General features: G+C 43.2%; 1 protein-coding gene across 5 annotated transcripts in view; it reads right to left on the bottom strand.

Annotated features, from left to right (window-relative positions):
* The window catches only part of LOC137333091 (collagen alpha-6(IV) chain-like), a 356,547-nt gene that overhangs the window by 56,543 nt on the left and 280,701 nt on the right, over positions 1–19,303 (bottom strand). For all 5 annotated transcript variants that reach the window (XM_067997216.1, XM_067997215.1, XM_067997219.1 and 2 more), the window contains 3 exons: positions 12,484–12,705; positions 11,605–11,766; positions 76–246 (listed from right to left, as the gene is read on the bottom strand). In XM_067997216.1, the coding sequence (XP_067853317.1) occupies positions 76–246; positions 11,605–11,766; positions 12,484–12,705 (555 nt within the window). The remainder of the gene's footprint in view (positions 1–75; positions 247–11,604; positions 11,767–12,483; positions 12,706–19,303) is intronic.

Raw genomic sequence — 19,303 nt, 5'->3', positions numbered from 1 at the left:
AAATGCCACAAAAGCTCTTATTAAATGACAATGAATATTATCACCTCAAGTAATACAAAAAAGAAAATTGTGTACCTTTTGTTCCATATGGATTAGGTAGACCATCACGACCAGGCTCTCCTGGAGCACCAGGTAAACCTGGTGTCCCAGGGAGACCTGAATTACCCGGCATTCCTGGGAATCCCTTCATACCAGAAGGACCTGAGGGCCCACGATCTCCGACAAAACCTTTTGGTCCAGGGAAACCTACGAGTAAGACAGTAACTTTTCAATGTCAAATCTCAAGAGGAAAAAAGATGTTAAGATGCAATATGTTCAACTACTGCAAAGCAAATAAGCAACTAATTTTTGACAGCGTTTTTTGTTTTCTCCTGTTGGTTTAACTAGTTAGCATTTGCTGGGGTGACGAAATCCACTCTCTCTGCATTGATTCTTTCAAACTTGGTTCTACTCAGTGTTTAATACTCATCAAACTGCGCCAGTAAGTGCTCTCCTGGTACTTAAGTCATTCAGTTGGAAGGAAAATGCTCTACAATTTCTGCCCTCCCCTGAAGTATTAGCCTGTATTTGAAGTACAGTTCTACAGGCATCAGCCACTCTTCAACACCTCATATTGTAGCCACTTCTCATGAGTAAATTTAGCTAGTGAGTGTTGACAACTGAGCCCATTCCTGCCCTCTCCAAAGCCCACACACAGAGAGATTTTGGCTGATTTTTTCCTCCCAAGGCCAGGGGGAGTAATGACAACTGCATAACTCTTACCACCACCTCCCTGAGAGCAGCTAACTCAGCACGGATCAGATTCAAACTTGGGATCTTTTGGAATCTGTGGCTCCATACTGGGTACTTCATGTTCAAACTGAGACAGTATTGGAAGCAAAAGTAAGTCTATCAAATGAGGTCTCTAATACATATCAAATATATATGTATACAATTTTCTTTGTCACACTTTGTCATACAGAATTCCATCTCACTCCATTCTTCAGTGCTGCGAGGTACATACGAACATACAAAAATGACGGGCAGGAAAGGACCAGCAGGTCTATCAAGACTGCCGCACATTCAGGATGCTTAGAGCATCGTGACTGGACACGTCCTACGCTCCTCCAGCAGCCATGTAATCTCCTGGGAGAGGCACAAATACCAGAAAAAGAAACGCAGAACATCTTAAAGAATAGGGGATGAAGAAATACAAGAATGAGCACTTCCACTTTTTCTCTTCTCTGAGGGATCACAGACTGGGGGAAGAGAGGACTCGATTGATTCCACATTTCCCAGAGCTGCACACGTCAAGGTAAATAGCCTGAAGCCTTCAAACCAAGTGAGAAGCTGAGGAAACACAAGGCAACGGGTCAACTTCAACCTATCACTCAATGCAGGAATAAGGCAGGAAGCCAATTCATTGCATAAAACTATCTTTCTACAGATACAAATTGAAAGAACGTTATGCACAAGCATATTTCAGTCCAGGTGTTTACTGCCTCTCAACGACTCAACACCAGAGGTTGTGCCAACAGCAAATTATAGATAATTTTGTCAGGGCACTGACGGTTATGAAAGAGTGAAGCAAACATTTCCAAAAGTGGGGTTACTGTGCTGGATCATTTGGATGAACTATTAAAGTTAGTGTAATTTTCCCCCCTAGCAATTCTGGTCCTTTTCAGCCACCCAAGAGACACATCAGACAGAATCAAAATAATGCAGCAAGTCCACAGAGACATTTCTGCACTGGTTGAGTATCACAGTTACGGGCTTCTGCTCATCAGCATTGCCATATTTTATTCAGGAGGTCTGCAGGGCAATGTGAAAGAAGGATATTTTCTCTGCGATATCACACTTTGGAGGAGGGAAGGAACAGAAAGGATGGTTCCACCCTTTCAATATCAACAAACCTCGAAGGAAATAACATCTTCTCACAAGAGTAGATGAAGAAAGAATGAACAAACATGCATTTATATAGCATCTTTCTTGACCTCAGGACATCTCAAAGTGCTTCACAGCCAATTAAGTACTTTATTGAAGTGCAGTCACTTGAAATGTAGAGAAACACAGCAGCCAATTTGTATACAGCAAGGTCCCACAAACAGCAATGAGATAAACAACCAGATAATCTGTTTTTGGTGGTATTGGTTGAGGGATAAATGTTGGTTTGAACACCAGGAACACTCCCCTGCTCTTCTTCAAATAGTGTTATGGGATCTTTTACATCCACCTGAGACAGCAGATGGGGATCTCATTTTAACTTCCAACAGTACAGCACTGGACTGTCAGCCTTGATTATGTGCTCAAGTCTCTGGAGTGGGATCAAATCCACAACCTTCTAGCTCAGAGACAAGGTTGCTACCTCTGAGCAAAGGCTGACAAAATAATAAAGCAATACTTTTATTTCAGGAGCACGTATCAGTCAGCCCGCTTTCCAATTATTTATAGCTTCCTTGACTTTTTCAAATTCAAATGGCTGCATTTTTACCTCAAGCTCTTGTTACTGCTCTTTCTGGAATGTTCAGCTTTTGTGTAGTTCAGATCTATTAGCAGCCTTGGCATAAGTGAAACACCAAGAACTTGCATTTATAACAGTGACTTCAATTCAATAATGTCCCAAAATGCTTAATGTGAGAAAGACAGACAGTGATCAGTACTGGGGAAAAGTTATAGGATGTGACTGAAGGTATGCTTGAAGAAAAAGGTTTTGAGAAGGCTTTTGAAAGTAAGGAGAAAGGTAGCAAGGCAAAGAGGTATATAGAGAGAGAGTTCCAAAGTGTAGGGTCAAGGTAGCTTAAGGTTCTGCCACTTAAGGATCAAAGGAAGGCAGACATACACGAATTGCAAGAGTCAGAAGAGCAAAAGACATGTGTCTAATCCAGTGGGACTACATCTGCATTCACTGACTCTCTCATGATAATTATCAGAAATTTGTAGATTTTATCTCTAGTGTTACTTTCTGGTATATAGAATCTGTCCATGGGGATTTAATGGTTTTGAACTCTTCAAGCCTGTCTACGATGTAATGCAAGTGATATCAAAGTCACTGGGGCCAATAATGTGATGTTAGTTGCCCATATTATTGGCGGAAAAGCCAGAGACTTGGAACACACCTGCAGCAGCGAGTGAATCAAAACATGGTCAACTACACATAGTACACTGGGAGCCTGAGCCAAAAATGTGCGCAAGTTTGATTAAGGCCCCAGGAAATATTTAAATTAGGTGGCATACTCATAATGCGACTGGAGTGTCTGAGCAGCACTCTAATCACTGACTGGCCGTTCAGAGCAGATGTTTCAGGGAAGGCCAGTGAGGCAGAAGGAAAATTTTGATCCAGCTGGCCCTCTCCTTGATTATAGGGCCACCCTTGTATATTGTCACCATATATCTCTGGCCTTCAGTAGCCAAATCATGAAAGGAGACTTAAGTCCCCAGTGGATGTAGGCAGGAGAAATATGGCGGCAGACCTTCCATTACTGCTGACATCCGACATTCCAACTCCTGACCCCACAGTGCATCATGTGCTATGTGCCAGGAGCAGCCAAAATGTATTTAAATGAGCAGGCTGTGCATTACGAAGGGGATCAGCTTATATTTGGGCGTAGATGCAGGCAGCACCTGATGATTGGCTCTATTAATTGGCTCGCTTAAGTTTAGTAAATGGAGGAAACAACAATATTGTATTCCGGCAGAAATTATAGTCTTCACAAGCAAGGCACTATAGCTGCAAAATGATCAAATGATAGAGAGACTTCTCATGGTGAGATTCAAGACTTGCCATTCAAAGATGATAATAATATCATGCTGTGCACCTATAAAAAATGTTCCTGATAAATTATAAGGAATCATGAAATAATTTTCCAAAGCATAATGTGATATTGGTCACACAGAACTAGCCGCGCCTCTAGCCAAACTGTTCCAAAACAGCTACAACACTGGCATCTACCCGACAATGTGGAAAATTGCCCGGGGATGTCATGTCCACAAAAAGTGGGACAAATCCAATCCGGCCAATTACCACCCCATCAGTCTACTCTCAATCGTCATCAAAGTGATGGAAGGTGTCGTCGACAGTGCTATCAAGCGGCACTTACTCATCAATAACCTGCTCACCGAGGCTCAGTTTGGGTTCCGCCAGGACCACTCGGCTCCAGACCTCATTACAGCCTTGGTCCAAAGAGCTGAATTCCAGAGGTGAGATGAGAGTGACTGCTCTTGACATCAAGGCAGCATTTGACTAAGTGTGACACCAAGGAGTCCTAGTAAAATTGAAGTCAATGGGAATCAGCAGGAAAACTCTCCAGTGGCTGAAGTCATACCTGGCACAAAGGAAGATGGTAGTGGTTGTTGGAGGCCAATCATCTCAACCCCAGGACATTGCTGCAGGAGTTCCTCAGGGCAGTGTCCTAGGCCCAACCATCTTCAGCTGCTTCATCAATGATCTTCCCTCCATCATAAGGTCAGAAATGGAGATGTTCGTTGATGATAGCACAGTGTTCAGTTCCATTCGCAACCCCTCAGATAATGAAGCAGTCCGTGCCCGCATGCAGCAAGACCTGGACAACATCCAGGCTTGGGCTGTTAAGTGGCAAGTAACATTTGCACCAGGCAAGTGCCAGGCAATGACCATCTCCAATGAGAGAGAGTCTAACCATCTCTCCTTGACATTCAACGGCATTACCATCACCGAATTGCCCACCATCAACATCCTGGGGGTCACAATTGAGCAGAAATTTAACTGGACCAGCCACATAAACACTGTGACTACAAGAGGAGGTCAGAGGCTGGGTATTCTGTGGCGAGTGACTCACCTCCTGACTCCCTAAAGCCTTTCCACCATCTGCAAGGCACAAGTCAGGAGTGTGATGGAATACTCTCCACTTGCCTGGATGAGTGCAGCTCCAACAACACTCAAGAAGCTCGACACCATCCAGGACAAAGCAGCCCGCTTGATTTGCACCCCATCCACAACCCTAAACATTCACTCCCTTCACCACCGGCGCACTGTGGCTGAAGTGTGTAGCATCCATAGGATGCACTTCAGCAACTCGCCAAGGCTTCTTCGACAGCACCTCCCAAACCTGCGATCTCTACCACCTAGAAGGACAAGGGCAGCAGGCACATGGGAACAACACCACCTGCACGTTCCCCTCCATGTCACACACCATCCTGACTTGAAAATATATCGCCGTTCCTTCATCGTCACTGGTTCAAAATCCTGGAACTCCCTACCTAACAGCACTGTGGGAGAGTCTGGGACGTTGGCTGAAAGGTATGCTTCTGTGAGTATGGCTATGTCAGGCTGTTGCTTGACTGGTCTGTGGGACAGCTCTCCCAATTGGCACAAGTCCCCAGATGTTCGTGAGGAGGTCTTTGCAGGGTTGATTGGGCTTGGTTTGCCTTTGTCGTGTCCAGTGCCTAGTGGTCCATCCGGTTTTATTCTTATTATGACTTTCTTTAGCGAGATTTCACAACTGAGTGGCTTGCTAGGCCATTTCAGAGGGCAATTAAGAATCAATCACATTGCTGTGGGTCTGGAGTCACATTTCGGCCAGACCGGGTAAGGACGGTAGGTTTCCTTCCCTAAAGGGCATTAGTGAACCAGATGGGTTTTTATGACAATCTGATAGTTTCATGGCCACCATTACTGATACTAGTATTTTAATTCTAGATTTTATTTAATTGAATTTAAATTCCACAGCTACCGTGGCAGGATTTGAATTCATAACTCCAGTTTATTAGTCCAGCCCGCTAGATTACTAGTCCAGTAACATAACCAATATGCTATCGTACTGTTCAAGAAGGCAGCTCATCACCACATTCTCAAGGGCAACTAGGGATGGGCAATAAATGCTGGCCTTGCCAGCAATGCCCACATCCTATGAATGAATAAAAAAATATATAAATGCCAAAGCTCGAAATGAAAATAACTTAATACAAAGATACTCTTGGAAGAAATGGTCTGGACACTATAGATGAAACTGGGGAGCGCTATGCACAATAAACAGCCTGATGATAGGAGGTACATGTTAAAGGTATTCAGGTTGGCAGCGGAGTGAAACAATAAAAAAAAATCACCCGTAGCATCCCTGGAGTAAAGAGGGCAAGAAATGGCCATAGTTTCCTATACCTCATCATTAGTCAGTGATCAGTATTGGCAGTGTGCATGTGTGGGACACTGACTAAGCACAGGATTAGATTCATTTGTGACAGTCTCCCAGGACAGGGACCACCCGAGCGGAACAATCCTACATTAGTCTCTCGAACTTTGGACATGGGAGTTTAAATAGGTTCACACTTTTCACCTAGCAATGAATGCAATGACACTAAAATGGTCACTAAAAACCTGTTGGCTAGCTGCACATATGAGCTATAGGATGGGTTTCAATACGATTTTGCGCTTTCAGTAAAACTAGTTTTAAGAACTTGTTCAAGTACTGCAAAGTAGGGTTTTGTATAAGCTAGCTTTGAAATGAATAGATGGAACTGAAGGCAAATTCTGGGAACGCAGCCTCAAGACCTGGGAATACTACAGCCACAATTCTTCAACTGCGCTCTCATCTAATGAGTCTCCACTCTGGGAACGTAGCCCTGCTGTAAACGCTCTTTACTTGCATCAGTGCAACTTGCACCCAATTAAAATTAAGGAGGTAATTTTCTGACTTCCTACTCCCGACTTTGCCCGTATATCAGAAACGTGGGCATGTGCTATACATGGTTATGTGCCCGAATATTTGATGTATGCTCCCAGCAGGCAAGGCACTCCCAGGAATACCAAATTAGAAAACGACCCCTTAAATGTGTTCATAATATGCTCAGAGATGTAAAAGATACCAGTGTGCTTTGGTAGTTCAAGTGCTTCAGTTTCTTATTTGCGAGGAAAGATCTGTGCTGGCACAGTTGGTAAAGTAACATGCCTGATGTGGAACTAAGTGACATAGACAGGGAAGATCCCAGATTTGATCCTGATTTGTACTGAGTTATCTGATCTCAGCCAGATCAACTGTCGGAGTCTTGAGTATCCTGAGCCTGGGAAGGGGGTGGGGAAACAAATTTCGCTCAATTGCAGCACAATGACCCCTAGTGGAATGTGTGAACATCGTTTGAAGACAGGACTGAGCTCAGCTGCAATACATCCCACATTGCAACACTCACCGTATAGCCTCACACATTAAGAATGACTCCCTGGTCTAGCTACTGGTACCCGTGAAAATTTACCACACTACTTGTCAGCATCTTCAGGACAGGAGGGCTGAATTGGGAACAACAACAAAAAAGGTCCATCTCCTTTGTAACTTGCTTTATATATAAAGGGTAATATAAAGCAGTGTAAACCTCTTCTTTTAACTGAACAGAGGAGACTAACGGTCAGACTAACAAGCCTGGTATTGTAGTTTTTCCATTATAATGGAGCAAAATTCAATCCAGAAACACGACTGACTGAACAAAATTCCTTAGGATCAACACCAGTGTAGCTAGTGAATACTGTATGTGTCGACATAAAGTATGCTCGTGCCCCAGTGCTCTGCACCACTGATGGCAGGAATTAGGTTCAAAGCCTCAACCTTTGAGCTGCCATGCCATAAAAGGGAAAGTATCGAGTGAAAGCTAAGCAGCCCCACAGGGAAAGAAGGGAAGATAAAGTTTATTACATATTCAACTGGCTAACTCAACAGAACCACTGCATAAGCCTAGGAGGTGATCATCTGCCCATTGCTCAATGTCCTGGAAAAAAATTCATGTGGTCCTGTACCTTTTTTGTAAATAGTTTGGTTCTGAAAAAAAAAGCACTTTGAAATCATAAATGTAGCAACCCATTGATAAGAAAGCAGTGTGAATATCACCATACCAGACAGTACTGAGATCACTACCACAGATATTTAAGCCGTTATGTTAAGAAGCCAGGACAGTTTGAAAACAAGCATCACATCAGTAGTCTGGTGGCAACTTATCTGTTATAAATTAAACACAAGTTCACTACTCATTGCGGTGATTTACCACCCATTGGCTTAGCATTAGCCGCAAGCACGATTATAGTGGAGCCTGCTCATTTTCTTGGGAAAAAATTGAAAGCATTATGAATTTGTAGCTTGGCTTTGAAAAATCCAAATGATAACTGGATCTTCAGTTCAGTCTGTAAGAATCATACTGATTTCACTAATTTAAAAAAAAGGGTGAGTGGATTTCTACACCCTTCGGTCAGGTTACGGGTGTCACGTGGTAAGGAGCCAGGTGTCAGTTCCCTTCTTTTACCTGCGCCCACATAACCATCATGCAAGCATCGCTTGTTCCTCTCAATCATCTCACAATAGTTTTGGAATATTTCTGTGACCTTCCTTTTCTCACAACTTGAGCTAAGATCATTAATGTCCATCTGACTTTCTTGCTCCCCACCTTAACAGGCTATTTTATTTCGTGCTGACTGCCTCAGCACTTTTAGAACTGGAATTCTTCAGCATACCCCAACATAGAAATATGCCATTGGCCATATGAAAGAGGCAAAAAAAATGTACCTCTTGAAAAGTATTGAATGTATAATTAAGGTACGATAATAAGCGGGCTCCACTCTACAGGCAGAATGAGTACAGCAACGACCAAAGCTTTATAAAGCATGAGTGTTAGGCCATTTTGCTTTATGCTACAGTCAACTCCCTCTCACCTTCGCAGCCTACATGCAGTACCCGCAACCAATTCGATTGAGACCAGATATGGAAAGTTGGTGGGTGATGAATGGAACAGAAGCATGGAAGAATACAACATGTGTGAACAGATGAACAGAGTCAGGTAAAAATGGAAGAATTTCTCTCTAAAATATATCAAGAGATGACAAATTAATCCCCTCCCCAAAAAATAAAAGACATGAAGTGACCTGTTATCTCAAGTAACCACAAACCTGACACGCAACCAGAAGGTGACAAAGTTCAAACCACAGGGTTGTCCGTGACTTCGATGTGCTTTCCTCAGTCGGATAAGTATCAGCAATATTTGACCAAGACCAATAAATGTTCACACTGAAGCATTCTGGTTCCGTCACCAGAGTTACATAGAATTACATAGAATGTACAGCACAGATACAGGTCTTTCAGTCCAACAGGTCCATGCCGGTGTTTATGCTCCACTCTTGCCTCCTCCCTTCCAACTTCATCTAACCCTATCAGCATACCCTTCTATTACTTTCTCCCTCATGTGGTTATCTAGCTTCCCCTTAAATGCATCTATGCTATTCACCTCAACTACTCCTTGTAGAGAGCTCCACATTCTAACCACTCTCTGCATAAAGAAGTTTCTCCCGAATTCCCTACTGGATTTATTAGTAACTATCTTATATTTATGGCCCCTAGTCCTGGTCTCCCCCGCAAGTGGAAACATCTTCTCTACGTCTACTCTATCAAACCCTTTTATAATTTTAAAGACCTCCATCAGATCACCCCCAGTCTTCTCTTTTCTAGAGAAATGAGCCACAGCGTGTTCAATCTTTCCTGTAGGTATAACCTCTCAGTTCTGGTATCATCCTAGTAAATCTTTTTTGCACCTTCTCCAGTGACTCTATATCCTCTTTATAATAAAGAAACTAGAACTGTTCACAGTACTCCAAGTGTGGTCTAACCAAGGTTCCATACAAGTTTAACATAACTTCTCTGCTTTTCAATTCTATCCTTCTAGAAATGAACCCCAGTGCTTGGTTTGCTTTTTTTATGGCCGTATTAACATGCGTCGCTACTTTTAGTGAGTTGTGTGTCTGTACCCCCAGATCCCTCTGCTCATCTACCCTATTTAGAGTCTTATTTTCCAAGGAGTATATGGCCTCCTTATTCTTCCTACCAATATATACCACCTCACACTTATCTATATTGAAATTCATTTGCCAATTATACGCCCATTCTGCAAGTTTATTAATGTCTTCCTATATTTTGTCGCAGTCCTCCTCAGTATTAACTATACCCCCAATTTGATGTCATCTGCAAATTTTGAAATTGTATTTCTGATTCCTGAGTCCAAATCATTTATGTAAATGGTGAACAACAGTGGTCCCAGCACCAATCATTGTGCAACACCACTTCCCACCTTTTGCCAGTCTGAGTAACTGCCTTTAAGCCCTACTCTCTGTTTTCTGTTTTGTAGCCAGCTTGCTATCCATTCTGCTACTTGTCCCCTGACTCCACATGCTCTGACCTTAGGCATGAGTCTACTATGCAGTACCTTATCGAAAGCCTTTTGAAAATCCAAATATATTGGAGTTAGAGGAGGAGAAGAACAAGGCTCTTGACACAGTCCACCTCACCCCATTTCATTCATGACTCCTATACACAGATCATGGAAAGAAACTGAGAACGCTTTGGCGAGAAAATCTGTGACCAGAAATCTTTGGTTATCCCTATTGGAGAAGAATGCATTATGAATGACCCAGAATATTTTACCTCTCCCCTGCTGGATGATACATAATAATGGATGGTCCAGATCATTCTGTTATTCCAGACGGAGAACAATACATGGTTTCAGGCTGACCTGATCGTTCTATATTCTATCTGGTCCTCCGAGTGGAAGGAAGATGCATGTTGATTGTCTGTCCACACAATTCTGGTTCTTTCTGACCCTTCCAGCCTGGAAGAGCCTGCATGGTAGTTCATGGGCTGCCAGGGAGAAAAAGGATTTAAGGGGAAAAAAAAGCCCCGATTTTAACCGGTGGCGAGAGGCAATTGCGAGGCTGGCCATGACTCGCTGGCGTGAGGCCCAGGCCATTTTAACTCTCGGGCCTCATTAACAGGGTCTAGCCCCGACTTCCGCCCAAACTTGACGGCAATGATGTGAGCTGCTCCATCCTAGTCCAAAAAAAAATCGTAAGTATGAGGGTCAGGAACTCCCCATCACTCACTTGTATTGTTTAGGTGAGTTTTCAGATCAGTTTTTAATCAGGAAGTTGTATGGAATGCTGTACAATGACAAACATGATCCAGCCGATATCCGTACAAAGCAACGCTGAGGGAAAACACAAAGAAACAGCTGGAGTAAATTGCCCCGCTTCTCCCGCTAAAGAACTTACTCTGAGGAGGACCCTACAAAAGAAGACAGTGGAAGAACAGGAGCACAAAAAAAAGCAGAAAAACTTTAGTTCTCATTTGAAAGGTATTCAAGGATTTATTTTTTAAAAATTCAGTGCACTGAGATCTGGGACTGATTCTTCTTGGCATGTGCATCATAAGGGAATGTCAATCCAATGAAATATAATTGAGAGTTGCTGTATCTGTCAGCGAGAGGTAGCTCATGCTTTTATAGATCTCACAATCAGCTCCTAGTGTTGGAAATTGAATATTACAACTGGAATTAAAACTGCAGACCTGTAAACTGTCTCAGCCTTACTTTTCAAGCATGTATTCATTCATATTGAAAGAATATGTTATACATATGCATTTTTTTTGTGTATACAGTCTGAACTTTGAACCTAATGCAGCACACTCTACATGTTGTAGCTATACAGGTTTCATCCCTATGCATTTCACTTGCTGGTTATTCAAGTCGACTGGGTTTGCAGAGTTTTTGGTTTTTACTGGTTTTCTGACAACTGTTTATGGAAGCTGAGCCTGATTATCTGGGCTGACTTCAGCCAGTGATTTGGTGACTTACCTGGCTGTCCTGGCTCACCGGGCCTTCCCCCTTCACCCGGGAAACCTGTTATGACATCTGGTCCACTAGCGCCTGGAGGTCCTGGCAAGCCTTGATGACCAGGGTAGCCTGGTTGCCCCCTTTCACCTTTTGTATTGGGAAACCCTGGCCTACCGTCAAAACCTGGGAGAAAACAGGTTTTAAAACGTTTAGTTGAATCGACTCAGTTCAAAATGTAACTCTATCCTTTAAAAAAAAATCTACTTAAAAATTAACTTTTCATCTATTAGTACAAAGAGTAAAAGAAGAAAGACTTGCATTTTATATAACGCCTTTCATAGTCTCAGGACGTCCTAAAGCACTTTACAGCCAATTAAGTACTTTAGAAGCGTAGTCAATGTTGTAATGTAGGCAACGCAGCAGACAATTTGCGCACAGCAAGGTCCCATAAACAGCAATGTGATGATGACTAGATAATCTGTTTTAGTGATGTTGGTTGATGAGGGACAAATATTGGCCAGGACACCAGGGAGAACGCCCCTCCTCTTCTTCAAAATAGTGCCAATGGATCTTTTACATCCACCTGAGAGAGCAGATGGGACCTCAATTTAACATCTCATCTGAAAGACAGCAAGTCCAACTTTACAGCACTCTCTCAGTCCTGCACCGGAGTGTCAGCCTAGATTTTGTGCTGAAGTCTCTGGAGTGGGGTTTGAACCCACAATCCTTCTGACTCAGAGGTGAAAGTGCTACCAAACTGAGCCACAGCACAAGAATTTGCAAATCAAAACTCCAGAGAAGTCGCCACACTGCAATAAGGGCCCTGGGGTGAAGTTAATTTTAATTTTGAAGCCACAAACAGAGTGTACATCAGCAAAACCAACACAGAAACAACTTTACCTGTAGGTCCTGGCAACCCAGAATCTCCCGGAGCTCCTTTCAATCCTAGTTTTCCAGGCTGACCTATTTGACCTTTGGCACCTGGTTCTGCACCATATAGATCGCCTGGGAGTCCTTTTTGACCGGGAAAGCCTGGAGCACCCATTTTTCCAGGAGGGCCTTCATTTCCATCCAGCCCAGGGAGACCTGGTAGCCCCTGATCACCACGTGGTCCGGGAAACCCTGTGTAAGATTTCAAACCAGTCTGAAGTAAAATATCGATCTTATACGAAATGAATGAGCATTGCAGTACTTAAGGAAAATTAAGCGACAGAGGACTTTGACTTAGCATTCAAAAATCAAAGCTTTGTTATCCAACATGCAAAATATAATGGTATACTATAGCGTGATGTTCTAGAATATCTTATCCTTGTATTAACATGGGAAAACTATTTCCTTCCTAAATGTACCTCAAAAAATTATGATGCAGTGGTTATCTGCCAATCAGGACTTTTAGTGGAGCAGCAGGGAGTGCTGGGAGCCAAGGACAGGCACAAACATTTTGGAAGCTCTACAAAGATGGAAGCCCTGATTGGATGGGCAGCCACTTCAGGGCATTTTTAAAGGAAAAATGTTTTAGACTGAAATTATATTCTCAATTAGACTCTCACTCCCTGATGAATGATCAGGATAAAGCCATTGAAGTACTCTAGCCTCATGCATTCTATTAAGGCCCATACATGTCACGGACAAGGCAGTGTTTTAGATATACTACTACTACTACTACTATCACAACAACAACAACTCGCATTTATATAGCACCTTTGACGTAGTAAAACGTCCCAAGACACTTCACAAGAGCGTTATCAGACAAAATTTGACACCGAGTCATATAAGGAGATATTAGGACAGGTGACCAAAAGATTGGTCAAAGAGGTAGGTTTTCAGAAGTGTCTTAAAGGATGAAGAACGGGGAAGCGCAAGAGGCCAGAATTGGAGGAGCGCACAGATCCCGGAGGGTTGTAGGGTTGGAGGAGGTTACAGAGATAGGGAGGGGCGAGGCCATGGAGGGATTTGAAAGCAAGAATGAGAATTTTAAAATCGAGGCGTTGCTAGACCAGGAGCCAATGTAGGTCAGCGAGCACAGGGGTGACTGGTGAACGGGATGAGCTCAAGTTTATGGAGGGTGCTTATGTAGTGGCTACTTGTCCAAGCTCGTGGCTAAAAATCAGCGGGATTAAAACCTCCTGGTCTGTCCTGCTGCATGAACCACCATGACTCAGTTTTAATGCACTGGACCCAACAACTTGCCCATTTAAAGATGAAGGTGCATACAGGCAAGTGAAGTTGCCTTCACTTCCCATTGCTCTGCTATCCAGAGATGTTGGAAGGACGTAATTGCTCTGGAGAGAGTGCAGAGAAGATTTACAAGAATGTTGCCAGGGCTTGAAAATTACGAGGAGAGATTGGATAGGCTGGGGTTGTTTTCCTTGGAGCAGAGGAGGCTGAGGGGTGACTTGATTGAGGTGTACAAAATTATGAGGGGCCCAGGTAGAGTTGACAGGAAGTACTTGTTTCCCCTAGCGGAGAGTTCAAGAACTAGAGGACACAGATTTAAGCTGATTGGCAGAAGGATTAGAGCGGACATGAGGAAAAACGTTTTTACCCAGAGGGTGGTGGGTGTATGGAATTCACTGCCCGAATTGGTGGTAGAGGCAGGGACTCACAACTCTTTTAAAAAGTACCTGGACCTGCACCTAAAGTGCTGTAAGCTGCAGGGCTACGGACCGGGTGCTGGAAGATGGGATTAGAATGGGCACCTGGATGTTCTTCGAGCTGGCGCGGACACGATGGGCCGAATGGCCCCCTTCTGTATCTTTTCTATGGTTCTATGGCTCTGGTTTTTGCCTAGCTGAGTCTAGTGTCCACTGTTTAGTTTTACTGAACAGGTAGCCTTGACTCTGGAGACACAACAAGAAGCCCAGGTGGTAGCCTTTGCTGGTAGCTTTGCATTGCACCTTTGGTTTTACACTACAACTTATTCATGTCCTATTCAACAAAATGTTTTGGTAGACAATGAAGAAATAGACTGCGAATACATCACATGTTGTTGGGATGTTCAAGTGTAATGTGTACAAGGGGGTTAAGAATTCATGCATGTGTGGAGTGAACCAGTTACCTCTTGGTGGTTGAGATAGCCAGAGAGGAAATGGAGGAGACCTAGTTGAAGAAGGAGGGATAGAGCCTTACAGGAGATGATCAGAGAAAAACGTCAGCAGATAAAGAGAAAGATTTAGGCACAAAAGAGCAACAGGAAGCATGACCGAAAGGATTGCATGAAGTAAGCTGGTTCCAAGATACGATAATCACCTAAATGAGAACTATCCCTGTGCAGATAGTCAGCGTTTCGGAACCAGTGTCCTCTTGTCCGGGATTGTGGATGAAAACTGACAGACATTCAAAGTTCCTGCACTTCACATGGGTCACCATGGCTCAGTTTTAATGCAATGGTTCAACGTTTTTCTCAATTGCAGAGGAAGCTCCATGCAGATGGAGAAGCTGCCATCGCTTTCGATGCTTCTGCTGTTTACATGGGCATCGACACCTTAGGAAGGGCTCAGATTTCTGCGGGACTGCTGCAAACCCACCAAGTAAGTCCAAAGAAACAAACTTGCCACATTCACAGTACAAATCTGCTGCCAGTCTCAACTGTTAAAATCAGTAGCAGATTCATTGTAAATGGACAATTCTTTGGACTACTGTCCGGACTTCTAATCCAGATGACCTCACTGCAGAATTACAATCAGCTCCAAAATGCAGAAGAATGCATTAAATGAAGTGTCAAAAATTAAAAACATGTCCATGAGAACATGACCTGGAACTCTCTAGAATATAAATCTTTCACCCTGAACACTTGCATCACTTTCAAGCTGTCATTTGCTCCATCAGCAGCAGCTTTTGCACAGCCCAACAGCAATCAGTATTCCTAGTCCAGAGGCATTAGACACTTGGAAATTTTAGTACCAGCTTGAGTATTCAGTCTGAAAAGGATGCCACTGCAACTAGACTGTAAGGTGTTACTTAACTATCTTTACAGTTTTGATTTTCTTTACTATTTTTATTAATGATCTAGATGTAGGTGTTAGAGGTATGATCTGCAATTTTGCAGCTGATACCAAGATCTGTGCGAGTATCAGGACTGTAGACGATGCCCAACTGCTTCAGGCAGATCTCGATGTGTTGGGGGACTGGGCTCGTGACTGGCAAATCATGTTTAATTTGGAAAAGTGTAGTGTTGTGCATGTGGGCAGGACAAATGCTCAACATACATAAACCAAACAAACAACACCCAGACAAAAAAAACTTACATGGCAGGACAGCTGGGGCCTGTCGCCTACACATCCTGTGCCATATGGGAACTCCAAAACACTTTGTGTGTCCTGGGAAACCACATAGGCAGGAAGTGCCGCCAACTGCTCGAACTCAAGCTCAGAATTTCTGAGCTTGAGGGGCGGCTGGCGTCACTACAGTGCATACAGGAAGCTGAGAGTTTCAGGAGCTAGGGAGGAAGTTAAAAAGCAGGACTTCAAAGGTAGTAATCTCTGAACTACTCCCAGTGCCACGTGCTAAGGAGTATAGGAATAGTAGGATAAGACTGGTTAATGCGTGGCTGGAGAAATGGTGCAGGAGGGACGGCTGCAGATTCCTGGGGCATTGGGACCAGTTCTGGGACAGGAGGGACCTGTTCAAAATGGACAGGTTGCACCTCAGCAGAGCTGGGACCAATGTTCTTGTGAGGAGGTTGACTAGTGCTGTGGGGGAGGGTTTAAACTAATTTGGCAGGGGGATGGTCACCAGCATGAAACGTTAGAGGAGAAACAAGGTGCACAGAGGACAGGGAGAGGCAAGTAGTAGGTCTTCTGACTGCAGGACCTCAACCCTTTTCCTTCCTATGTCATTGGTTCCCACATGGACCATGACTTGTGGCCGTTCCCCTTCCCCTCACAGAATGTCCTGCACCCGGTCAGTGATGTCCTTTAGTCTGGCACCAGAGAGGCAACACACCATTCGGGACTCACGTCTGCGGTTGCAGAAATGCCTGTCTATCCCCTTCTAGAGTAAAGAATAGTTCAGAAATAGGAGGGATCAGACAGGGGGCAAATGCGAGGCAGTCTAAGATGAGTTTGAAGTGCATGTGCGTAAATGCATGTAGCATGGTAAATAAGTTTGGTGAGCTGCAGGCACAAGTCGCCACATGGGACTATGCCATAGTGGTAGTAACAGAGACCTGGCTCAAAGAAGGGGTGATTGGGAACTTAATATTCCTGGCTACAAGGTATTCAGGAAAGATAGGGAAGGAAAGAAAGGAGTGAGGGAGGGGTTGTTGGCAGTATTGATCAAAGAAACTATTACAGCACTGGAAAGGGATGATGTAGTTGAGGGGTCAAGGACAGAATCTATTTGGTTAGAATTAAGGAGCAATAGAGGAGCTATTACACTACTGGGTGGATACTATAGGCCAACAAATAGTGGGAAGGAGAGAGAGGAGCAAATTTGCAGGCAAGTTACAGAAAGGTGCAAATACTTTAGAGCAGTGATAATGTGGGACTTCAATTATCCCAATAGAGACTGGGATAGTAACAGTGTAAAGGGCAAAAAGGGGGAGAAATTCCCAAAATGTGTACAGGAGAACTTTCTTGATCAGTGTGTTGCCAGCCCAACGAGGAAGGAAGCAGTGCTGGATCTAGTTCTGGGGAATGAAGTGGGGTAAGTGGAGCATGTTTCAGTAGGGGAGCATTTGGGGAACAGTGATCATAATATCATCGGGTTTGGAATAGTTATGGAAAAAGACAAGGAACAATCAAGCGTAAAAAATACTTAACTGGAGGAGGGCTAATTTCAGTGAGTTAAAAAGGGATCTTGTCCAGGTGGATTGGAATCAGAAATTGGTAGGCAAAACAGTAATTGAACAATGGGAGGCCTTCAAGGAGGGGATGGTTCCGGTACAGTGTAGACACATTCCCATGAGGGGGAAAGAAAGAGCATCCAAAGCTGGAGCTCCTTGAATGACTAAAGATATAGAGATTAAAATGAAACAGAAAAAGGAGGCTTATGATAAATGTAAGATTCATAATATAGTAAAGAACCAAGCTGAATACAGAAAGTACTGTGGAGGTCTAAAAAAGGAAACAAGAGGGGCAAAGACAAGGTATGAGAATGAATTAGTGGCTAACATAAAAGGGAACCCAAAAGTCTTTTATAAACATATAAATAGTAAAAGTGTAGTTAAAGGAAGGGTGGGGCCGATTAGGGACAAAAAAGGAGCTCTTCATGTAGAGACAAAGGGCACAGCTGAGGTAATAAATGAATACTTTGCATCGATCTTCACTAGAGAACAGCATGCTGCCAATGTAGCAGTAAAGGAGGAGATAGTAGTGATATTGGAGAGGATAAAAATAGATAAAGAGGAGGTATTTAAAAGATTGGAAGTATTCAAAGTAAAAAAGTCACCCAGTCCAGATGGGATGCATCCTAGGTTACTGAGGGAAGTAAGGGTGAAAATTGAGGAGGCTCTGGCCATAATCTTCCAATCCTCCTTAGACATCGGAGTGATGCCAGAGGTCTGGAGGATTGCAAATGTTACACCCCTGTTCAGAAAAGGGGAGAGGGATAAACCTGGCAATTACAGGCCAGTCAGCCTAACGTCAGTGGTGGGGAAACTTTTAGAGACAATAATCCGGGACAAAATTAATTGGCACTTGGAAAAGTATGGGCTAATAAATGAAAGTCAGCCCGGATTTTTTAAAGGAAAATCGTGTTTGACTAACTTGATTGAGTTCTTTGATGAAGTAACGGAGAGGGTTGATGAGGGTAGTGTGGTTGATATTGTGTATACAGACTTTCAAAAGCATTTGATGAAGTACCACATAATAAACTTGTTAGCAAAATTAAAGCCCATGGGATTAAAGGGACAGTTGCAGTGTGGATACAAAATTGGCTAAGGGACAGAAAGCAGAGAGTAGTGGTGAAAGTTTTTTTTTCAGACTGGAGGGAAGTATACAGTGGTGTTCCCCAGGGGTCAGTATTAGGACCACTGCTGTTTTTGATATATATTAATAACCTGGACTTGGGTATAGAGGGTATAATTTCAAAGTTTGCAGATGACATGAAACTCAGGAATGTAGTAAACAATGTGGAGGATACTTACAAACTTCAGGAGGACACAGACAGACAGGTGAAATGGGCACACATGGCAGATGAAATTTAACGAAGCTAAGTGTGAAGTGATACATTTTGGTAGGAAGAATGAGGAGAGGCAATATAAACTAAATGGTACAATTTTAAAGGGAGCGCAGGAACAGAGAGGCCTGGGGTTATATGTACACAAATCTTTGAAGGTCGCAGGACAAGTTGAGAAGGCCATTAAAAAAGCATGTGCCTTCTTGGGCATTAAAATAGAGGAACAGAGTACAAAAGCAAGGAAGTCATGCCAAACCTTTATAAAACACCCGTTAGGCCTCAGCTGTGGTATTTTCCTCAATTCTGGGCACAACATTTTAGGAAGGATGTCAAGGCTTTAGAAAGGGTGCAGAAGTAATTTAGCAGAATGGTACCAGGAACGAGGGATTTCATTTATGTGGAGATTGGAGAAGCTGGAGTTATATTTATAAGACAATTGACAATAAGACAAAGCATACCATTTTGTCCTTGTACAACAACAAAAACAACAAATTGCTTTTATATAGCACCTTTAACGTAGTAAAATGTCCCAAGACACTTCACAGGAGCGTTATCAAAATAAATTTGACACCAAGCCACATAAGGAAATATTAGGACAGGT

The sequence above is a fragment of the Heptranchias perlo genome, chromosome 15 (assembly GCF_035084215.1).
Source record: "Heptranchias perlo isolate sHepPer1 chromosome 15, sHepPer1.hap1, whole genome shotgun sequence".
NCBI lineage: Eukaryota > Metazoa > Chordata > Chondrichthyes > Hexanchiformes > Hexanchidae > Heptranchias > Heptranchias perlo.
This window is presented reverse-complemented; position numbering and strand designations above follow the sequence as displayed.